A 20,483-nucleotide genomic window follows, 5' to 3' on the forward strand; every position below is an offset into this window, starting at 1 on the left:
TAATTCAAATTCTTATTTGGCAAGAATTGAATATAAGGTTTCTCAGTTACAACTGAAGAGGAATATTATTATACCGTAATACTAAGCGATTTAATTTTGTTTTCTTAGTTTATAATTGTTTTGTTCTCATACTTTTACAACATTTTGTTTAAAGTACCGTGAAGTTATTAATCAGGGACCTAGGTCCTCTATGGAACTAAAGATATTGAGCTTAAAGATTAAATGATCTGGGTTGTTGAAATTTGATTCAACGGCCACAAATAAAGATCATTCTAAAGTTGTAATAATTGTAACTATTTGATCAAATTTCAACAGTTCGGATCATTTGATCCTTAGGCTCATAATCATTAGATCCGAAGAGGAACTGGGTTCATTAATCAGGCATCATGTCTTTTAGTTGAGACGCAAAACACGTTTGAGTTTTGAATAAATTTTCTATCATTATGTAGTATTTAGTGATATTTAATAAAACATCTCATCCAATTAAACAAAAATACTATTGTCCGAGAGCAAAATTATGGGATAGCCCCAAAGCTCTACCCATTTTTTGTTTTTAACCACCACCTTTTAATATTTTACGAATAAGTACATAAAAATTGAATTGACACCAAAAATTGAAACCCAAAGTGTGTTTCTATCAAATTGCAAATGCGTTTTTGACTTTTGAGTATGTTTTGTAGAAATACTTAGGTTTTGTTTGACATTTGTTTTATTTTTATTTTCTTTTTCACTTTTAATGAAAAATAAAAACTAGTTTGATAATCGAATGTATAGCTAACATGTCTAGCATCCCAATATGTTTGATATCTTTAGTTTGATCTCTTTAAAATTATAGCTAGCACTTCTAGCATCCCGACATGTTTGGGATACCCAAAGAAGTAGATTTTTTTTTCTCCATTGTGACTAGGAATTGCAGTACACTTACTGGATATTTTGTAATACAAATTTATAGAGATATATGTATGTATGTATGTATGTATGTTTGTATGTATGTATATACAAATATATATACACACACACACGATGTTAAGTGAGAGTTACGGATTAGCATAAAAGGTCGTACCCAGTGCACAAGGCTCCCGCTTTACGCAGGGTCTGGGAGAGGTGAATGTCGGCTAGCCTTACCTCCATTTATGGAGAGGCTGCTTCCAAGTCTCGAACCCGAGATCTACCGCTCATGGGCGAAGGCACTTGCCATCGCACCAAGTGCGACCTCCTGTTTTGAGGACAATAGTTTTTTCAGATTCAATTGTAAACTATTAAATAAATTTTGTTGATGCGTGTAATTCTCACACACATCTACAATTGATAATCATTCGTGCACAAAAATGTCAACTATGAAATTGTTCATGCGTGTGAATCCCACACACACACATTTACAATTGACAATTGTTCATGCGTCACAAATAGTCTTCACACTTCTAACCTCTTGTTTTGTTTCGCTAGAAAGAAGTGCATGATGATTTTTTTAGAGTAACAAATGTCAAAACGGCTCCCTTTTAGATACTTGCAAAATGCTTGAGGCAGCCAACTAAGTTGAAAATTAAAGATTCAATGGCGGGATTTGATAAGAAATATAAAGAAAATGAGACAGAAGAAACTCCTCGGATTCATAACTACAATATGAGAACCCCAAAACTTTTACATCCAAAACATAATGTACAATACAGATGATCAAAGCCAATCTTTCACCCGATTCTTACAAAATGTAGGATACAACAACAACGACAACAAAGCCTTTTACCACTAAATGAGGTCGGCTACTTACAAAATGTAGGATAAAACATGAAAATTTCACACGTCAAGAAACCAAACCAAATCCTCATTCTTGAAGAAACCAATCAACCAAAAGATCAGCCAACGAAACTACCACTTACCCAAATATGATTATAACCACACCACACCGGAGAAAACAAAGAGCTTGAAGTTGCAAACCACCAAACATGTTCTTCAGTTTTCGTGTTTTATATTCTCAACTGGAAGATCCGTTGCATGAGGTACTACCTCTGCCAATACGTTCTGTGTAAATGGTTTTGGTGGCTCACCATCAACATTACTTCCCGAGACTTGCTCGAAAGCAATAGGACTAGTTATAGTTTCTTGAACACCATGTTTTGTGGTGCTTGATGCAATCTCCTCAGTCGACGCCATTGCATTAATTCCTTGTTCTGACAATCGCTCGTTCAAATGTGATGTTGGTTTTAAAAGCTCGTCGACATGACTTTCCAAGACTTGCTCCAGAGTACTATTCTCTTGAACACTTGATAGTATATCACTTGATGCAATCTCCTCCGTAGAACCCATTGAATTAGTTCCTATTTCTTCCGCTCCATCATTAACATGACTTTCTGAGATGTGCTTCGGAGTAGTGATATCTTCATGAACACTCAATAACATATTGCTTGATGCAATCTCCTCCGCATGACCCACTGCTCCAGTTCCTCCTTCAAACCCATCATTTGAAATTGACATCACTTTTGGCAACTCAGTAACATGACTTTCTGAGACTTTCTCTAAAGCAGTATCTGCGTTGGTATCTTCTTGAACACTATTGCCAACCTCCTCCGTAGAACTTATTGCACCAATTCCTACTTCTTCCGATGCATCATCTGAAATTGAGGTCGTTCCTGGCAACTCATCAACATGACTTTCTGAGACTTGCTCCAAAGCAGTATCTGCATTGGTATCTTCTTGAACACTTGATACTGTATTGCTTGATGCAATATCTTCCGTAGAACCTATTGCACCAGTTCCTACTTCCGATCCATCATTAACATGACTGTCTGAGACTTGCTTCGGAGTAGAGATATTTTCTTGTTGAAAGCCCGATGGTATGTTGCTTGATGCCATCTCATCCAAAGAACCCATCGCATTACATTGTACTTCTTCAGACCCATCATTTGAAATTGTTGTCGCCTTTGGCAACTCATCAACATGACTTTCTAAGACTTGCTCCAAAGCAGTATCTGCATTGATATCTTCTTGAACACTTGATACCGTATTGCTCGATGCAACCACCTCTGTAGAATCCACGGTGGTAGTTCCTACTTCTTCCGACCCATTTGAAAGCTCACCAACATTATTATCTTCGGAGACTTGCGGCAGCTCATTAACATTACCTTCTGAATCTTGCTTTAAATCGGTGACATTATCTTCCAAGTAGCTTGCTTCAACAATTGGCAACTCTGAACTGGTTTGGACAGTATTTTTGGATGCTTCCAAGTATCTCTCTTCAACAGTTGGCAACTCTGAATCTTCCAAGTATCTTTCTTCAACAATTGGCAACTCCGAACTGGTCTGGACAGTATTTTTGGACGCTTCCACCACTAGCTGATCGTCAACCACACTGGGAAGAACGACTTCCTCAACAGCTAGTCCCTTATGAATTAGCTTAAAATCCGTGTCAATATTTTCAATTGATCTTGCTTCAACAACTGGTAGCTCCTGGTTCAATTCTGACAGGTTTAAATCACCAAATTCAGTGCTTAAAACATTTGCTTCCTCTGGAATCATCTCCTCTGTATGGAGTGCCTCACCAACAACTTCATTCGCACTGAAGTCCCCAACTGCATCCAATTCCAACAGCAACCCTGCATCAATCTCCTTTATGTCATCTACTTCTTCTTTAATAATAAGTGCTTCCACATGATCATCAAGATATGGTTCAACCATGGATTTATCGGACCAGGAAAGGACTTTATCCAGCTCTGATGACGGCTGTTCTTCAGAAAGAACAGATTGATAACTACAATCGGCTGTCTTCATGTCAAAAATCTTAGGGAGAGAGATATCATCCTCTGAATGTGAAACCGCTAAGCCAACTTGGTTGCCAGTCCCCAAGCTTCTTTCAATTTCATCTGATGCATGTACTTTTGAGGTGGCACCGCTTGTCTCTACAAAACCTGAAGTATCTTTGTCTGTGCTCTCACCATACACTTCACAACCCCGGTCTACGAACGGAACTTGCACTTCAGCTAATGCTGGAGGTGTAACCATTTCGGATACATCTGCCTGTATATCAGAAGAAATAGAGTTAAAGGAAAGGATCTTTTCAGTTGGTAGGGGGGTTGAGTCATAGACTGGCTCATCGTGTTCATCTTCATTCAGCGTCCTGCTCATAAACTGGACTTCTGACTCCTTCAGTGAAGGTTGCGGCGAAATTACAAACTCCTTGGCGATATCACCTCTTGCCTCCCAACTGGTTGATCCACCTTCCACTACATCTGCAATCTTTTCATCCTCTTCTGTCAAAGATGACAAGCTTGACGAACTGCTGTTGTTCTCTTCAATCGGTTCTGGTTTGAAATGATCTTCGTTAACATGTTCCACATGAGTAGCTAAACCAGTTGCACCAGACAAGCTCGGTTCCAGGTCTTGCGATTCAACCAATTTTATTTCAAGCTCATTATGTTGAACATCTCTTTTTCCGGCCTGTTCAATTTCCAGAGAATCTACATCTTCAGAGGATTGACTTCCATGCTCAACAAGATCATCAGTAGCATGGTAAATGTTGGATATCACTTCTACTTCTTTAGTAAAGTCTTGCTCACTGAAGTTCCTTTCATCCAGATCTGCAGCAGAACTCACTGATTCGGTATCAGGAACAGAACTCAACTTTGATTCGCTAATTTCGCTTAATTGTCTTTGAAATAAGGAGCTGCTTGTTCCTTCTGAAGCCAACCTTTCTGGTACAAAAACAGGTCTCCACTTAAAATCTTGCCTCTCTTGCCTCTCTTGCCTCGGCTGCCCTAAGGTTGATGGTCCCAAACTGAAGCTTTCATGCCTTCGGAAGATTGCATCCTTGGCGTGAATCGGCATAAACTCTTGCTCAAAAGGGTCTCCCTTTAGATCGGGTTTTTCTTCATTTGACTCGTAAGGAAGATCAAAGGGGTTTCGCCTTGGCAACATTACAGACGGAGCAGACCCAGGAATGGGTGGTAACCCCAAGTTGTCAAAGGAATCATATGGCAGATCAAATGGGTTGTGTCTTGCTGTTGAAATTGGTGCAACATTAAACGGAAAATCAACACTATCAAAATCTATTAGATTCTTCTCTGCCGTTATTTTGAAGCTTTTCCTTGCTCTTCTCCTTGCAATAAGGTTCTCCAACCGTCGGTTCCTTTCGAGCTCCAGATTCCCCAAATCCATGAGATTCTTTTGGTCATCATCGGTCCACTTGATCGCAGATTTGCTTTCATCATCCTTCCCATCTGGTGCTTCTTCCTTGTCACCATCATTATAATCATTCCCGTCCTCTCCTACTTCTCCACCTTGGTTTTCAGTTTCCACATCAGACTCAACACTGCCAGCATTGCTCCTATTGGACTGGTCTGAAGCAGCATCGGACTCATGACCATGGGACACATGAGCTGGCTGTGGAGCTTCTGAGTCTAAAAGAGGGTGCAGCTCATCAAGCATCGGAAGAATGTCAGCCATTGAAGCATCTGGCGAGGAACTCTCTGCTCGATCCGACTCAGAATCTGAAGCTTCATCATCCACATCTTCACCAGCCTCGTCATCACCCCCACTGCGAAGCAGTGAAGAATACAAGTGATCACCATCGTGAGCATAGCCTGAGCCTCGAGGAGATATATCATTGTCTTCCACTCGACGAATCTCATTTCGCACCTTTTGAAAAGAAGTATACTGCTGCCCAACAGCCTCATCATCACCACCACCATTCCCAAGCAGTGAAGAGTACAAGTGATCGCCCTCATGAGCATAACCTGACCCTCGAGGAGATAAATCATCGTCTTCCACTCGACGAATCTCATTTTGAACCTTTTGAAAGAAAGTGTACTGCTGATCAACAGCTGCCACATCCCAGTCAATGCCTTCAATCCCCAAGTGATCATTATCAATCTTTCTCCGCTCTCCCAACTCCGAACTGTCTAATTCTCTCTCCACATCCTCAATCTCTCTCTTCTCACCACCAATGTTTTGCAAACCCTGATCAATAAGTGGCACATAAACAACCGAACCATCGCAATCCTCATTCACTCTCTTCACACTATCAGTGTTTTGCAAATCCTCACTGATAAGTGGCACATAAACACCCAAACCATCACGATCCTCAACCTCACTACTTGCTTTCTCTATGGATGCATCAACAAAATCCCTAGTCTCTCCCACAAACCTCTCCGCGGTAAAGCTCCCACCTCTCTCAAGCACAACAGTGTCATCCCCTAAACCCATAGTTCTAAGAGAAGCAACGACATCACAGTTAACCTTCTCTTCCCTTTCGATTTCGGGTATGTTGGTTTGGCCAAAACTCAGAAGGGTTCCTAGAAGAACAGCAGTGCAGACTAAAACCGGGGACGTCGAAACCAAAAGGGCAAACAAAAAAGGAAACGATCTGTACAGAAATAGCAGAAAAAGCAGCATCCCAGCAAGAAATGGATGATTGCAAACTGATCTGTAACATATTCTGTATGAGATCAACACAATTTTCCGGAGTTTAACTCCGCTTTCTAACACCAACCCCATTTTTTTAACTTCTCAGTGGATTATGGATATAAATACTGATTGCAGTTCCAATCTGTATGAACAGAAAATTAACCAATCAATCAACATGCTAAAAGCTTGAAAAACAAGTAGGAAACAATCGGAGAAAAGAAAAACCCACCTCAGTGAAGAACCAGATGGGAGTCCAAATCGATCAGATGAAGATCAATCAAAAACCTGAAAGCAGAAATTGACGAGAAAAAATGGGAAAAGTTGAGATTTTTTGGAAGGGAAAGAAAAATGGAGACTGAGAGGGCAGATGAAAAACCATGGAAAGTAAAGGGCAACGGGAATCTCCTCAGCTTTTTCTTTTGAGGGAAAACAGCTAAGGAAAGCTGTATGTATGTATCTATAATTTTATATCACCATGAATGTATGTCAGTGGTTTTTGGTATATATTTGATTTGATTTTTTAGAGTTGACAGAGGAAAATGGGGCGGCACAGAAAGAAAAGAAAAAAAAGAAGCTACTCCGTCAAAAAGTCACGACTCCAACATCTTTGTTCATGAAATGGTTAATGTGTCGGTGTATTCGTGTCATCAAATATATTCTTCTTAGTCATTAAGGAAATTTTGGTAAGGAATTTTGACTAGTTAGATAGTCGGGCACGCTTCACAGTCCCACAAAGGAATAGATCCCATTTTTGTTGTTGTACCATTCGTCATTCTCACAAAGAAATAGATTTCACTTTGGGTAGTAACATTTAACTTCATGTAGGTACAACTCCCAATGTACATATCTAATTTGTTGTAAGGGTGGATCTGACTAGTTCGTTAGTTAGGCTAACATACTCAAATTTTTCCCCATTTATGTAGATCGTAAACTATGATTCATAAACAATCACCTGATAAAGGAAAGAAGGAATCAAGCGATCCATTCTTAAAACTCTTTCTTTGAAGCTGATTAGACTACTATACACAAATTTTCTTCTATGCACTAATTTTTTTTTCATCTATAGTTTGGATTATAAAATAATGATTGGCTACTAGTAGATGAGCAAGAACTCGTACTTAAAACTCTTTGTGGCCGAATTACAGAACTTCGTGCTTATAATCAGAACTGTTCATATTATGGATCACTTTGTAAATATCATCTTTACGAAAATGAATTAAAACTAAGATTGTTTAGTCAATCTATTATACCGCATCCATAAACTGTTCATAATACTTTTACTAATTTTGTGATTTGTTTTTAAACAATTCAATGATTAAATGATCTTAATTTTAATTGAGATTTTTGCAGATGCAATCTTTAGATAGTAATTTATAATATGAACAATTCTGATCATCTCAACACGAAATTTTATAAATCAATAACGAACAATTTTGAATAAGTACTTGTGTCCATTATTTAAATGGCCATGTACTATTCTAAATTACATTAGAACATTCCTCAAATAACAAGAAATAATTCTCCCTATTATTATATTCTCATTCGTGGTGCTTCTGTTTTATAAGTTATGTTTATGTACCCACAGTCCCACTGTAGCTACATATGCATACATCTTGACCGTTCATCTCTTTATGATATTCGCGTCGCGTGCGGTGGGTGGGAGCTCATAATCTCTACCAATTATTAAAAGTAAGAATGATCGATGGTAATGCGTGTGTGTGGATGGATGATCATAACAACCTCGGGCAGAGGACTTTTAATATTCACTTTCCTTTTCTTGCAAGCTTACATAAAATAATTACATGTTGTCCATGAATTTTCCAACATGACAACTTGCTACAACAACGATATGCTTTTGTGTCATCGATTTATAACGCGAGAGCAGTGAGTAAAAATGCATCAATGACTAATAATCTATGCTAAAATAAAAGTGTAAAGCCACACAACATTAGATTTGCAATTGTAAATCCGCTCAAAGCATAATACGTATTAGGTTTAGAGCTCATAGTTCAGGTTATTGGTGATTGTATAAGAGAATTCTTTTTTCTTTTTTCAGCATAAAAAATGTTTTCTTAGTCACCAAGTGATCAAAGAATGTGTGGTCGGACATTCATAAATAAATGTGTTTTTATTGTTTTAACCTCAACTGCTCACTTCTACATTTTTGTTTTGGTTATCGAGATTATCAATTCTCTTGTAGTGCGGGAATGACTGTTCTTAAACGAGGGAAATGCTCCTCTGTAACTAAATCTAAATGTATTAGAATGTGAGTAATGCTAGGGAAACTCAATTTGGACACTAAATTTTGGAAATTAAAGAACATGCAAATTGATTATTGGTTTATTAGTTAAGTATTGATAGACGTGCTTATTTGTATTGGTGACACATCATTTAGTTTGTAATTTTAGTTTTCAAATTTAATTTTTCTAGCATTACTCTTAAAATGTTTTATCAAATACAAAGATGGGGAGACCATGTCACTAGTGGTGACCAATGGCATGGGACTCTTCCCAGCATAATCTTTTTCAAGGACTTTATACACAGAGGTGGGGGATGATTTTACTGGGACAATTCGCAGTAGTTTTGTTGATCACTATCGCTAACAAGCACAATCCGGAATCTAATTGACAAAGGGTGCCTGCATCCATAGTATGTCGCAGCAAAACGGTGAGTTTGAACTATAGCGTTGTTCTCTTTTCGGAAAGGTATTACGGGTCAAAATTAAATCTGCAAATTCCCACTGCATTCCTTTGTCTTCCACTCGACCACTTGATCTACGTCAAAAAAAAGGCCAAGCCTGAAATAGGAAATACAATTACTCTAAAATGAAAAACAAAAAATATTAACGCTGAAACAAACATTAACTTGGTGCTGGGAAATCACCAGCAAATGGATCTGACTTGCCATCCAGGTTATAAAAATAGGTCATCCGATTCTCTGCTCTTTCTCTCTCCTCTCATGATGTGATCCTCTCTCATCTCCTCCGATTCTCTGTCCTCTCTCTTCTCTTTCTCTCTCCTCGAGAAGTTCTACATACAACCCGGGTGGCTAGTGGCACTCGTTTCTTAACTGCTGATGTGATATTTATCTTTACGCGTTAGTGAGAGGATGCAAATTCAATTTTTGATGAGTTAGATTCTAAATTATTCTAATTGATTATTGTACTTAATTCAAATTCTCCACTTCGTAATGTAAATATTGACTTATAGTGGAACTGAACACAAATTCCCAAATAAGGTGATGCACTCAGTCCACACTCGATTAGATTTTCCATGTTGATAAGGACTTGCATGGAATTAGTTTCCTCATAACGTCATGATCCAATAATGCATTGTCATGTTAGCCAAAATTTAAAAAATAAATAAATAAATAAAAAGTGGTTGCAAATCTCATGAGATTGTTTGATAACAAAACATAGGTTGTTGCAAAACTCCAAACATCACTTCCCCAAAGATCAATAAAATGAGAGAACTTACGAAAGGTACCCCGACGCTCAAGTCAGTATTTGTATAAATATCTTATTAGTACATTGCTGATGTGGGTTTCAAGGCATCACATTCCCAAAATTCCAATCTCAGTGTCAGTATTGATCATTAAATGGTGCTTCGTTGAAGGCTATATTCCCTTTTTAACCAAGAGTGTAGAAAAGGAGCTGTAAAACCAAATCCTAAAATCTACTGCTCATCATACAGCTACTTTTGTGTTGCCATTTGCAACATCTTTGCTGTCGTGCGGTTGTCCTTGTACCTTCTCATTGGCAACCTCCAAGTTCGACGAAGCTGTTTTGTCGCACGACGAGCAACCGCCTTCATCAGAGGCCTCGGAACATTGGTCAGAAGACAACTCCGACCGCTGCAACTCAGACATGATTGATGGTGAGTAAGCTGACGAACAGCCAGAGTCAACGAAACTAGACATTTTCTTGTCATCTTCTCGCATTCTTTGTCCGTAAGCTTCATAGTCAAAACCACCTGAACTTCTTCCACCAAATGCAGATTCCAACTTGTCCATGTTGAAAAGATCTTCCATTACCTTCTTGCTCTGCGGGTTGTCCGAGTACACAAACTTCACCTTCTTGTGTGTTTTCGGCTCAAGAAATGGTTTTACCATCTGCAATTCAAAGAAAGTTTCACCAGATTTTTCAGACGAGCATTGTCGTCAGTTTTTACGCGAACAACACAAGGGGAAGTATATGAGTATTTAGAATCGACGCGAACTGCTTAAACCGCTAAACTGGTGACTAACGACAGATAATTCTAACAAACCAATGGTAGCTTCTGTGAAGCCAAGAGAAGCCTTACATGCCCTAAAACAGTGAGCAAGATTTTCGTTTTTAAAAACTTGTTTGAGTTGTTTATTTTTGTAGAAGATTTATACGTTTAATTTAGAGTTTTTCACATACAAAACCTTGAAAACTTTAGAGTCTGCCGGCAGGTAAATCTGGTTACAGAAACTAGTTCCGTGGCCAGATTATCGTCGCCCAGGTTTTTCTCTATAGTTTTCTATCTTTCCGTTCTTGTTCTTCGCCATCTTATGACCCCCCGTATCTACTCCCTAGTCCCAGAAAATCCATAACGAAACCCTGACCTATTAGTCTTCATACCATATTTCGATCATTCCAAAACGTTAATCGTAAAGGTCTTGCCTACATTCCAAGTTTCCAACATAGCTCAATACACTAACCCTAATATCAAATGCAAAGAGTAATATCATAAAAATTGAAGAATAATTAGGTTTAGACAAGAAAACAAGAACAAATGCAGATAGATGCGTAATAACATACCGTCCAAAAGGACTCAAATACTTTTGGTGGATTATAGAGGATGCCAATTCCCAATCTCTCAGGGTAATGATTTTGCAGGATCTTTGCTGTTTCCCTAGTCGCCTTCAACGATATGCTTGATGTGTTCCACTGTTGAAAATCGATTAGCCACGCCATCTGTTCCTGATCTGAACTCATATTCAGAATGGCATTCTCCATGCAGTATACCAAATACATGATCTGCTTGTTTACTGCATTCGTGTTCTGACACGACGAAAGAATTTCACAATCAAGCAGAAAAAATGGTAACAACTTCTAACATTAACGTTGACGCTTTTCGTGCGATTTAACTACCTGAAAACCAGGCCTCAGGATAAGAACTGTCCTTCCAAACTTGTCATAGTAATTGGCTCTGTACATTTTTCCTGTCTCCGCTTCTTGAGCAATGTCTTCCTACATAAGATAAAAATAAACCACTTTCAAATGGGAGTATTCCAGAAGCATAAACGACTTCATAACTCGATCGGATCATGAAGCTTTGAAAAATAGACGGTTTAGCTCTTTGAACTACAAATAACATGCAGCTTAAGGAGAGGGAACCATAATTTTTCTAAGATCCGAACGGTCTATTTTCTAAAGGAAACACTACATTCGTCTATTAATTTGGATATTTTTTGTTGTTGGCAAGAATGGTTTATGCGTCAAAGCTTTAAAAAATAGACGGTTTAGATCTTTGAAACATACAGGCGCATTGCTTACCCATTGGATCTTCTCGGGCTTGAACTCCGACCTCCATTTTATGGTTTCTTTCAGCATCTTGCCTGCCTTCTTCGTATTCCAGTTCCGCGCTCGTAGGTACCTTGATATTGAATCTTCTGAACAAATGGCTGGCAGCCTATCCGCAATAGGACCCATCATCTTCCTCACCTCATAAATCTGAAGAGCACAAGGGCCAAATTATTTCCTATGAAAAAAGGTTCCAAAATAAACAAAAAAATATATAGAACTTTACTGCATAAAAGTTCCCATTCACTGCTACAACGAAAGGACGACTCAAATTCACCGTTAAGTCAGCTTATAATCCCATTTGGTTGATGAGTAAAGGGAGATTGCTTTCTAATGAGCAGCGAGTTAGAAGACAAATAACTTCTGATTCTTCTAGTATGACTTGTTGTGGACCAATTGAATCCGTTGCTCATCAAAAGCACTTTCACAATGATTGCTTTTGGATCATATAAAAAATCTGCTTGTTTCTCCATTTCCAAATATACCAATTCTAGTCGAATTGGGGCTGGTGGCGTACTAAGAGATCATAAGGACAAATTCTTGCCCGTAAATTTGATTCAATTCACACCTCCTTAATTGTCTCATCATTAATCTGCAGCCATGCATAATTTCTAAGCTAAAAGTCTTTCGTACACAGCTTTACTCTTGCTTTGCAAAGAGACTGTTTTCACGACTCAAACATGTGACCTTTGGATCACAAAGGAGCAACATTTTTGTTGCACCAAGGCTTGTCCTAAACCCTACACCATTACAACGAAACAAAAAGAAAATGCTTTACGCACATTTTTTTCTTTCTGCACACCCTTGTTTATTTCTACCTCTTGATATTCCTTTAATTCTCGTTTCAGTCAAAATATCATACATAAACAGGAGTGCGAAAATCAATTCTTACTAAACAAAATCTTATAACTTCATCTATACCTTGGCCAGCTGCTCTTCATGGGACAATGCTTTATCTGTTGTGCTTTCCCGCTTTTTGAATGACATCTTTTAAAAAAATGCAATGAAACTAAATTTTTTTAACACAATCGATCACCAAAAATCAACTGCAAAATTCAAAAGAAAATAAGAAAAATTATATAAAATTTTAAAGAAAAAAGAAAAGCAATGAGGAGGATAAATTAATCTACAATATTGTAAGTAAATCTATATATAAATTGAAACAGAAAAAAAAAATTAATACCTGTTTTTCCATGCAAATGCAGAGCCAGAGCTTCGTAGCTCATTACAAATATCGAAACCAATATCCATTTAAAATTTCCCACATCTGAAAATTCCTATCACCCTTTTTTTTTCTTGTTTAAATTAATAATAATATTATTATTTATAGAATGATGGAAAAGTAACAGATTTCAGATTCGATAAATAAGGAAAGAAAAACCAATAACAATGTAACAGCATTAGCAACGGTTGTGGAAGAAATTTATTAGTGTGCTGGAAACATGATTCCGTACCTTAAATTTCATAATACAATTAATTGTAAATATTTTTTTTTTCAAATTTTCAACTAATTATATTGTAAAACTTATGTACCAGATTGAATCGTGTTTCTGTCAAATTAAAAAATCGTTTCGTGTTGTAGCTTTGAATTGGCATTCCTTACTTTCCAATTTTATTTTTTATCAAATTTTTTTTTCTGTTTATATTTCTAAGGAATTATTTTGGCCTGAATTATTATAAATTGACCGGCAGGTGAGAGGAGAGGTGAGTGCGTGGAAGAATTGGAGGCGACCGTTTGGGATTGATGGTGGTGGAAGGAGAGCAGAGGTTTAGGACCGTCTGGCCAAGCTTTGGAGCTTTTTACGGGAACAAGTGGCCACATTTTGATAACCCAAGACTCTGTGAATGACCTCATAATTACAGAAATAACTTATACGTAACGAAATTTCAAATTGAATGTCAGTTTTGCAATGTTACGTGGATAAGTTAAAACATGTGACGGTATAGATTTGAAATACAGTTATATTCACCTAGGTTATCCATCAGCCAACTACTACTTGGCCCAAACCCAATATTGTTTGTACAGCCCGGTAGGTGTGAATTTTATGCTAAAGGCCTTGGAGTTATTAGCAGTGAGTCATTCATTTATGATTTATATATTTATTTTGATCTATAAAGTTTCGCGTAAGGGGTTTAAAAATTCTCAACAGAACTGAAAATGGTAAGTGAATGCACATAATAGGATGTGGGTTGGGTTGGAGAGCAATTTGTAGGGCATGGATATACCGGCACAATAACATCTTGTGTACAAGTCCTCTGATATGGTTGGCGAAAGGTGGATCTCTGCTGTGAGTTGATGTCAGCATCGACCTCATATTTACATAAAGAACTTATATGCAACTGGAATGAAATGTCAAAATGAATGTCAAACTTGGAATACAGTCAATTCACGTAGGCTATCCAGCAGCTAACTACTAATGGTCCAACAACTGACATTGTTCCTAACTGAATTGCTTGTATAGCCCAATAAACGTGTGAATTTTTTGCTAAAAGTCGGTGTTATTAATATTGGATCAATCATTTATATATTTATTTTGATCTATTAAGTTTCCGATGTAGGGTTTAAAAATTCTCCGACACAACTGAAAATGCCAGGTGAATTCACATAATAGGATGTGGGCTATGGCTAGAGAGCAACTTGTATGGCATGGATACACCAACTAGGGATGTGCAACGGTTATGGTGGGCGGGTAACCGCAGTTATTTATCTATAACCGTTTATTCTCATACCCGCATAACCGTTTATCCGTTGGTTAATTGTCTAAACGGTTATACTCGTACCCATAACCGTTTATAAATGGTTAACCATACTGATAACCGTCTACCCATTTAATCGTAACCGTTTAATACCCATTTATCATTTTTAAACCCGTTTATCCTTTCTTTTTTACCATTTACTCCTACGTGTTTTTTTAACAACTTGAAAATTAAAAAAAAAAAATTGTCATAATTTTCTTTTTCTAACAATTAAACACCGTTATAGGGTACATTCATCATACATTTCCGCATTTTAATTTTTTAAGTCCTTATACCATTCCAATAATTGAAATAATATTTTACAGACGATATTTTTAACTGTTAGCAATGAAGGTAATATAAAATTTAAAGTGGTTAATGAAAGTTATATTATATTAGCTATAGAAATCATGCACTATAGTCAATAGCATTGATCTAAGTTTTATCCGATAGGGAACATGATTTGGAGTAATTTTACATATATAAAATAAATGGGTAAATGGTTACCCGTTTATAACCGCGGTTAATACCCATAACCGCCAATTTAAATTTTGCAGGTAAATGGTTATACCCATAACCGTTTATTTATCTAAATGGTTACCCATAACCGTAACCGTGAAATTTAAATGGATGGGTAACCTCCTGCCGCTATGCATCCTATTGGGACGCTTCGAATTTTTGTTCTGCCAAGGTCTAATCGTTCTGACGTAGTCTAAGTCTTCGAGGGGAATGCCGACTGCCGAAGTTGAAGCTGAAACCGATGATGTTAACTGGCGATGCAGATTCCGAAGCCGTGGCAAAAAATCTTTCCCCTGTAGAAAGAAGTGTCTCCGAACAATCTCTGATGAGTGCAGTAACTACGATTCTTCCTCGGATTTGTCATACTTTTAATTTTTTTTTTATATAATAGAAAAGTATAAAAGTTCATCGGGGGCTTCTCGGGGGATCAGAAGGGCTTAAGCTGCTTTTGCCTTACCTTCTATTAGGGCGAATGAGGGGCGTGTGCAATAGTTTTCTTTCTTTCTCTCGCTCGATCGCTTCAATGCCTATAATTTGAGAGATAAGAGGAAAGCCTTCTCTCGAATTCGAAGATGTGACACAAATAATGACTCTCTTCGCCGGGATGTCAACCGATGGGTATTTGCCCATCCCTAGCACCAACACACCAACACCCCGTGCCATACAAGTACTCTCCTGTGGCTGGCGAAAGGTGGGTCGCCGCCGTGAGCTGACCTGAGTGTTGATGGCGATGGTGTTGGACGGTTGTCTGGTGGGTGGGTAGGGGGCCTAGGGGCAGTTTAGGGGTATTTTGCTACTACAATACATGAAGCCAGAATAAGCTAATTCTTGTTTTGTTGCAAGAGACGGATATGATCGATAAAATACTGATTACAAAGAAGTTTGTCGATTAGTGGTGCTAAACCCTAAACCCTAAACCCTAAACCCTAAAACCGAAACTGAAACCGAAACCCTGCATCCAGGCTAGCTGCTAAACTCTAGTTGATCATATGGCTTCTAATCAACCAAGCAAATAAATCACAAATTCTCATTACTTGTACGCATAGATACTAACCCGGAGCTAAATTAAACTATTTTGGAACGGGAGCCTGGGCTAACTGTTGAAGCTGATGAACAATGTGTGACATCCTCGGGCGCATTGATGGGACATGCTGTGTACAAGCATAAACGAGGTCCACCACCTTTTGAATCACACCAGCCTCCGGAATCCCAGAAGAAGAAGCGGTTATATGAGGATCCAGGAGGTCCGGGTAGCGATGAGCCTGAACCAGAGGTGTTGCCCACTCAAAAATGCTCTGCCAACCCACAGAATCAACGGCCTGTGCAGGTCTACGTCCACTGACAATTTCAAGCAGCAGCACACCAAAACTATAAACATCACTCTTTGTCGTAAGTTCATTTCTGTAGACAAATTCTGGAGCAAGGTATCCGTATGTGCCACCAGCCATCACGGTCCTCTCATGGATCACTTCATATGGGACAAACTTTGACAGACCAACCCCCATTAGATGTGCTCCGAAATCTTCATCAAGCAGTACATTACTGGCACGGATATCACGATGCACGACATGTGGCTTCACCTTGTCATGCAAGAACCTGTTTTGACATATGAACAGGTGAACCACCAATTAAACATGATTCATTCTGCAACATTCAAATCCTTCGCATTGCAGTCGAAGGTAGAAAGATGAAATAAGGGTTGACACTTTTCACCGAAACAAGAAACAAAAATGAAGATTGACAATGATGGCATGACCAACAACACTAAGGGCCAACAATTAAGCAAGCAAGGGAAAGCCATATCAGAAATAAATGCATGGAAAACGTCTAAGCCAAGACTAATGTATGTTACTGATAGCAGTCATGGGAAAGCCATATCAGAAACCATGATAGTGTGATCTCGGAGACATGATAGTGAGATCTCGGAGACATGATAACTATCATGATCAGAAGAATGCCGTGAAATAGATGCAAACAGAGAAAAGATCTAAGTGAACAACCAGTCTCAGATTTTAGATCTTTGTTTGACCTAAGACTAAGAGGAAAAGTGATGTTTAACTTACGCAATTCCTTGAGCAAGAGTTGTGGCAATTTTCATTCTCATGGCCCAATCTAAGCTCCGACCACCCCTAGGTATGTGGTGCAGCCATTTATCCAAAGGTCCATTAACTATGAACTCATAAACTATGTAGCGATCACCATGATCATAACAGCAGCCTTTCACAGCCACCAAATTTGGGTGGTGAAGCCTTGAAACCCTTCCAATTTCAGAGTAGAACTCCTTTTTCCTTTGAAAACTAGATCTCTTCAACCTCTTAACAGCAACCCTTGAGCCATCAGGAAGAAGTCCACTATACGTGCCACCTGTCTTGGCATCTCCCAGAAGACGGTTTCCTTCACTAAAGTTCTTTGTAATTGACCTTAGTTCCTCTTTCATGAAGACTTTCCATGACGGAGGGACTAATGCAGTTTCTGCTGGATTAGATAGTTTGCGGGAACGTCTGCGCTTCTTGCTCCGCTTGTATGCAAGAAGCCAAATCACTACAGCTAATGTTGTGAAGAGAATCAACCCACTTACTACTCCAAGGATAATAAGATATTCTCTGTGGCAATGCATGTGGTAACATCTGTTCCCTGAAAGAAACAGGAGCGAAATTAAATTAGCTGGAGAGAAAATGCAAGATTGGAGTTCGTAATGACTTGTATTTGACCAAAAATTACAATATATACCTAAATCAACCATGCATATAAAAGCACGAGACGTATTGCATCTTTCAGCCGAGAGAGATGTGGATCTATTAGCCACCAATATGCATACATCGACAGAACTATTGGTGTGGCAAGAGATGTTACTGCAAATGGATTGAAGAGGTTCCCCAGGAAAGAAAGACCCATTCCAATACGAAGTATTATCAAACCATTTCCAACCAAGACCAATGGTAGAGTTGACACCTCTTCCTCCAACCCAGCAGCCACTGGTTTCAGCACACAGAATTTGAGCAAACGTAAGTTCTTGAGATGTTTTGAATGCTGCTAAGTTGCCATTATAACTTTTACAATGGGTTTCTGACTCGTTCCATGGTTGGGCGCTTCTCATATAACCAAAGCACTTCCTCCTATTAGGTCCAAGAATCCAACCAGTAGGGCATGGTTCTGTTTCCAAAAGATTAAAACTATTGAACATCATAGCTCGCTTATAAAGCAATATAGATTATAAAGCGATATAGACTATAATGCAATCAAAATTAACAAGAACACCCTTCCGCATTTGACACAACGGAACATTATCAACATGCTCTTTACCAGCATACTGTCGAATAGAATGCACACTAATGCAGCTTATAAGCGAACAACATATTCAACACCTTTAATTTCAGTGGTATAACAGTACACTGATGATTTTAGGAGCATTAAGATTATTTGTTTCTAGAGACAAATTACATGCATCTTCTTGTGCCTTGCATAGCTCGGCTCATTTTTTTCCATCATATGTAACCAATCAATCAAGAATAGCATATTTTATGCATCTCAGACCTCAGCAGTCACAGTTCCAATTGTTCTACATACGTAACAAAAAATTGAATGCCTTGTTATAACTCTTAAACTCCATCACCTAAATGCATCGTCAGAGGTTTGAGAGAAGCATTTTTACTTTCAACGGTGAAAAAACTGTTGGAAAATTTAATAATAATTTTATTATATTAAATTTATTAATTGAATGGAAATTAGAAGTGGAGCTTTTTGGTAGAAAGATGTTTCTACTCATACGAAGAGTTGCAACCTTTGACTCTTCATGAATAGTCACATGCTTTCCAAAGAGGTATCTCACATTGTATAAATAGGGAAGCACGCTATAATCACAAAATAACTTTTCATTGTTTTACATAATCATAAATATAGTGCACTAAATATTAGAGAGTCTCATTGAGTTCATATGAGAGAGTTTTCAACACAATCATGATTCATGGCGCCTTGTGATTTGGAGTGCTACTATTACAAGGACGGGATCGTTGTATCTTGTAAGACATGCGCCGATCAACCATGAGCTCCGTAGTGGGGCGTAAACTTGTCTTAAGGACAAAGTGTCCAACACTTGCCTCGATCGTATTTTCTAGGTTTTTCTAATCCATTATATCATGTTCATTTAATATTGGTTACTCATGTGCATGCATTATTATTGTGATATATAATTGCATGAATTATATCTTGATTTTCTATGTGATTTATTATAGCAATTAGACCCTAATTTTTCCAACAAAAAACACTTCATACCATCCTTCCAAAGGTACCACAATATACACTAAAAGGAAGGCTTTTTGGTCAACTCTTGTCTACAATCTACTCAAAATACCCATTTCCGCAAAGCGAAAAAAAGAATTTCTATAAACAATTAGGATTTCAAAAGTAAAATTTAGAACTTGAGCTGAAAAGGGTTACTCACACCTTTACTTTCTTCAGTTCCAGAAGCAACCAAATGCCTGCGAATCGACTCCTTATACACCTAAACAATGAGAGTGTAGCTTCAATAAGTGAATCCACAATTCAAAACATCTTAACCGATCAAATTAAATAGAAAAAAAAATTTACAAAATTGAAAGAAAATTAAAGTACATTGAGCATCATACTTTCGTACTTACCCTATGTGAATCGCATGCACCCAGCAGAATGCAAACAATCAGAGGCGCAACCAATTGCACAGCAATCGGATTCCCTTCCATCAAACCCATTTCATAAACCCTAGAAAAAATGGTAAGTAGGTAAAATTTGAGGCCTTTCACTTCAGATCGTCGCCCCAACGCGGCAGCAAGGAAGCTGTAGGCAAATCACTTGTAGGCAAAATTTTACTTTTGGAAAAACTGAGGGCTGGATGGTTAAAATTAAGAATTTATTTACCCGCAGTTACATTTACTCGCATTTCATTCAATTTAGAGTAAACAGGCCAAACACCCTGCATATGTACTTTGACTTTTGATGTTTCGCTTTTAACTTTTCTTTTGGAAAAATCATTTTTTAGTCAATTTGATGGAACTTTTTAGTCAATTTGATGGAAATTTGGATGATAGTACGCAGACATTTGGAAATTTGGAGTTTTGTAGTCAAATTGATGGAATTTTTTAGTCAATTTGAGGGAAATTTCCTAACCCCTTCCACCAAATTTATTTAATCACTTAATCTGGATTTTTAAAATTTAATCCAACGATTAAAGTTATTATAATTTTTAAAGAAACTTCTTATTTGTAACCGTTAGATTAAATTTTAAGAGTCTAAATTAATTAATTGGGTG

General features: G+C 37.9%; 3 protein-coding genes across 6 annotated transcripts; all 3 read right to left on the minus strand.

Moving 5' to 3' along the window:
* Positions 1-1,586: 1,586 nt before the first annotated feature.
* LOC103449373 (uncharacterized) lies at positions 1,587-6,984 on the minus strand. 2 transcript variants are annotated; one of them, XM_029090288.2, is made up of 3 exons: positions 6,773-6,927; positions 6,626-6,681; positions 1,587-6,538 (listed from the first exon to the last, which is right to left on the minus strand). In XM_029090288.2, the coding sequence occupies exon 3, from the start codon at positions 6,484-6,486 to the stop codon at positions 1,951-1,953; it is 4,536 nt and encodes a 1,511-aa protein (XP_028946121.2). In that variant the 5' UTR covers positions 6,487-6,538; positions 6,626-6,681; positions 6,773-6,927; the 3' UTR covers positions 1,587-1,950. The 2 variants fall into 2 exon arrangements, with proteins under 2 accessions (XP_028946121.2, XP_070665517.1); XM_070809416.1 differs by having other exon boundaries at positions 6,626-6,984.
* A 2,884-nt stretch (positions 6,985-9,868) lies between these two features.
* LOC108174862 (uncharacterized) lies at positions 9,869-13,596 on the minus strand. Of its 3 annotated transcripts, none has more exons than XM_029089557.2 (6): positions 13,128-13,596; positions 12,866-12,931; positions 11,903-12,094; positions 11,513-11,611; positions 11,180-11,422; positions 9,869-10,506 (listed from the first exon to the last, which is right to left on the minus strand). In XM_029089557.2, the coding sequence occupies exons 1-6, from the start codon at positions 13,137-13,139 to the stop codon at positions 10,081-10,083; spliced, it is 1,038 nt and encodes a 345-aa protein (XP_028945390.2). In that variant the 5' UTR covers positions 13,140-13,596; the 3' UTR covers positions 9,869-10,080. The 3 variants fall into 3 exon arrangements, with proteins under 3 accessions (XP_028945390.2, XP_017191883.3, XP_028945391.2); XM_017336394.3 differs by having other exon boundaries at positions 12,866-12,990; positions 13,128-13,594; XM_029089558.2 differs by having other exon boundaries at positions 11,918-12,094; positions 13,128-13,591.
* Positions 13,597-16,016: 2,420 nt separating this feature from the next.
* Positions 16,017-20,148, minus strand: LOC103449374 (C-type lectin receptor-like tyrosine-protein kinase At1g52310). The gene is made up of 5 exons (XM_029090602.2): positions 19,837-20,148; positions 19,643-19,700; positions 17,930-18,352; positions 17,263-17,833; positions 16,017-16,795 (listed from the first exon to the last, which is right to left on the minus strand). Exons 1-5 carry the CDS (start codon positions 19,924-19,926, stop codon positions 16,270-16,272), a joined length of 1,668 nt encoding a protein of 555 aa, XP_028946435.2. The 5' UTR covers positions 19,927-20,148; the 3' UTR covers positions 16,017-16,269.
* Between the last annotated feature and the right edge of the window lie 335 nt (positions 20,149-20,483).

The sequence above is a fragment of the Malus domestica genome, chromosome 12 (assembly GCF_042453785.1).
Source record: "Malus domestica chromosome 12, GDT2T_hap1".
NCBI lineage: Eukaryota > Viridiplantae > Streptophyta > Magnoliopsida > Rosales > Rosaceae > Malus > Malus domestica.

What these genes read in the sequence shown, in the direction of transcription:
- LOC103449374 (XM_029090602.2), bottom strand. Translation starts at nt 19,926, where the DNA reads ATGGGTTTGATGGAAGGGAATCCGATTGCTGTGCAATTGGTTGCGCCT. An exon ending in GTGCATGCGATTCACATAGG is followed by an intron (nt 19,701 to 19,836) that starts GTAAGTACGAAA and finishes CTCATTGTTTAG; the next exon opens with GTGTATAAGGAGTCGATTCG. An exon ending in TATATGCATGGTTGATTTAG is followed by an intron (nt 17,834 to 17,929) that starts GTATATATTGTA and finishes TGTTTCTTTCAG; the next exon opens with GGAACAGATGTTACCACATG.
- LOC103449373 (XM_070809416.1), bottom strand. Translation starts at nt 6,486, where the DNA reads ATGGGGTTGGTGTTAGAAAGCGGAGTTAAACTCCGGAAAATTGTGTTG.
- LOC108174862 (XM_029089557.2), bottom strand. An exon ending in ATGAAGAGCAGCTGGCCAAG is followed by an intron (nt 12,095 to 12,865) that starts GTATAGATGAAG and finishes TGTGCTCTTCAG; the next exon opens with ATTTATGAGGTGAGGAAGAT. An exon ending in TATTTGAGTCCTTTTGGACG is followed by an intron (nt 10,507 to 11,179) that starts GTATGTTATTAC and finishes TTTGAATTGCAG; the next exon opens with ATGGTAAAACCATTTCTTGA.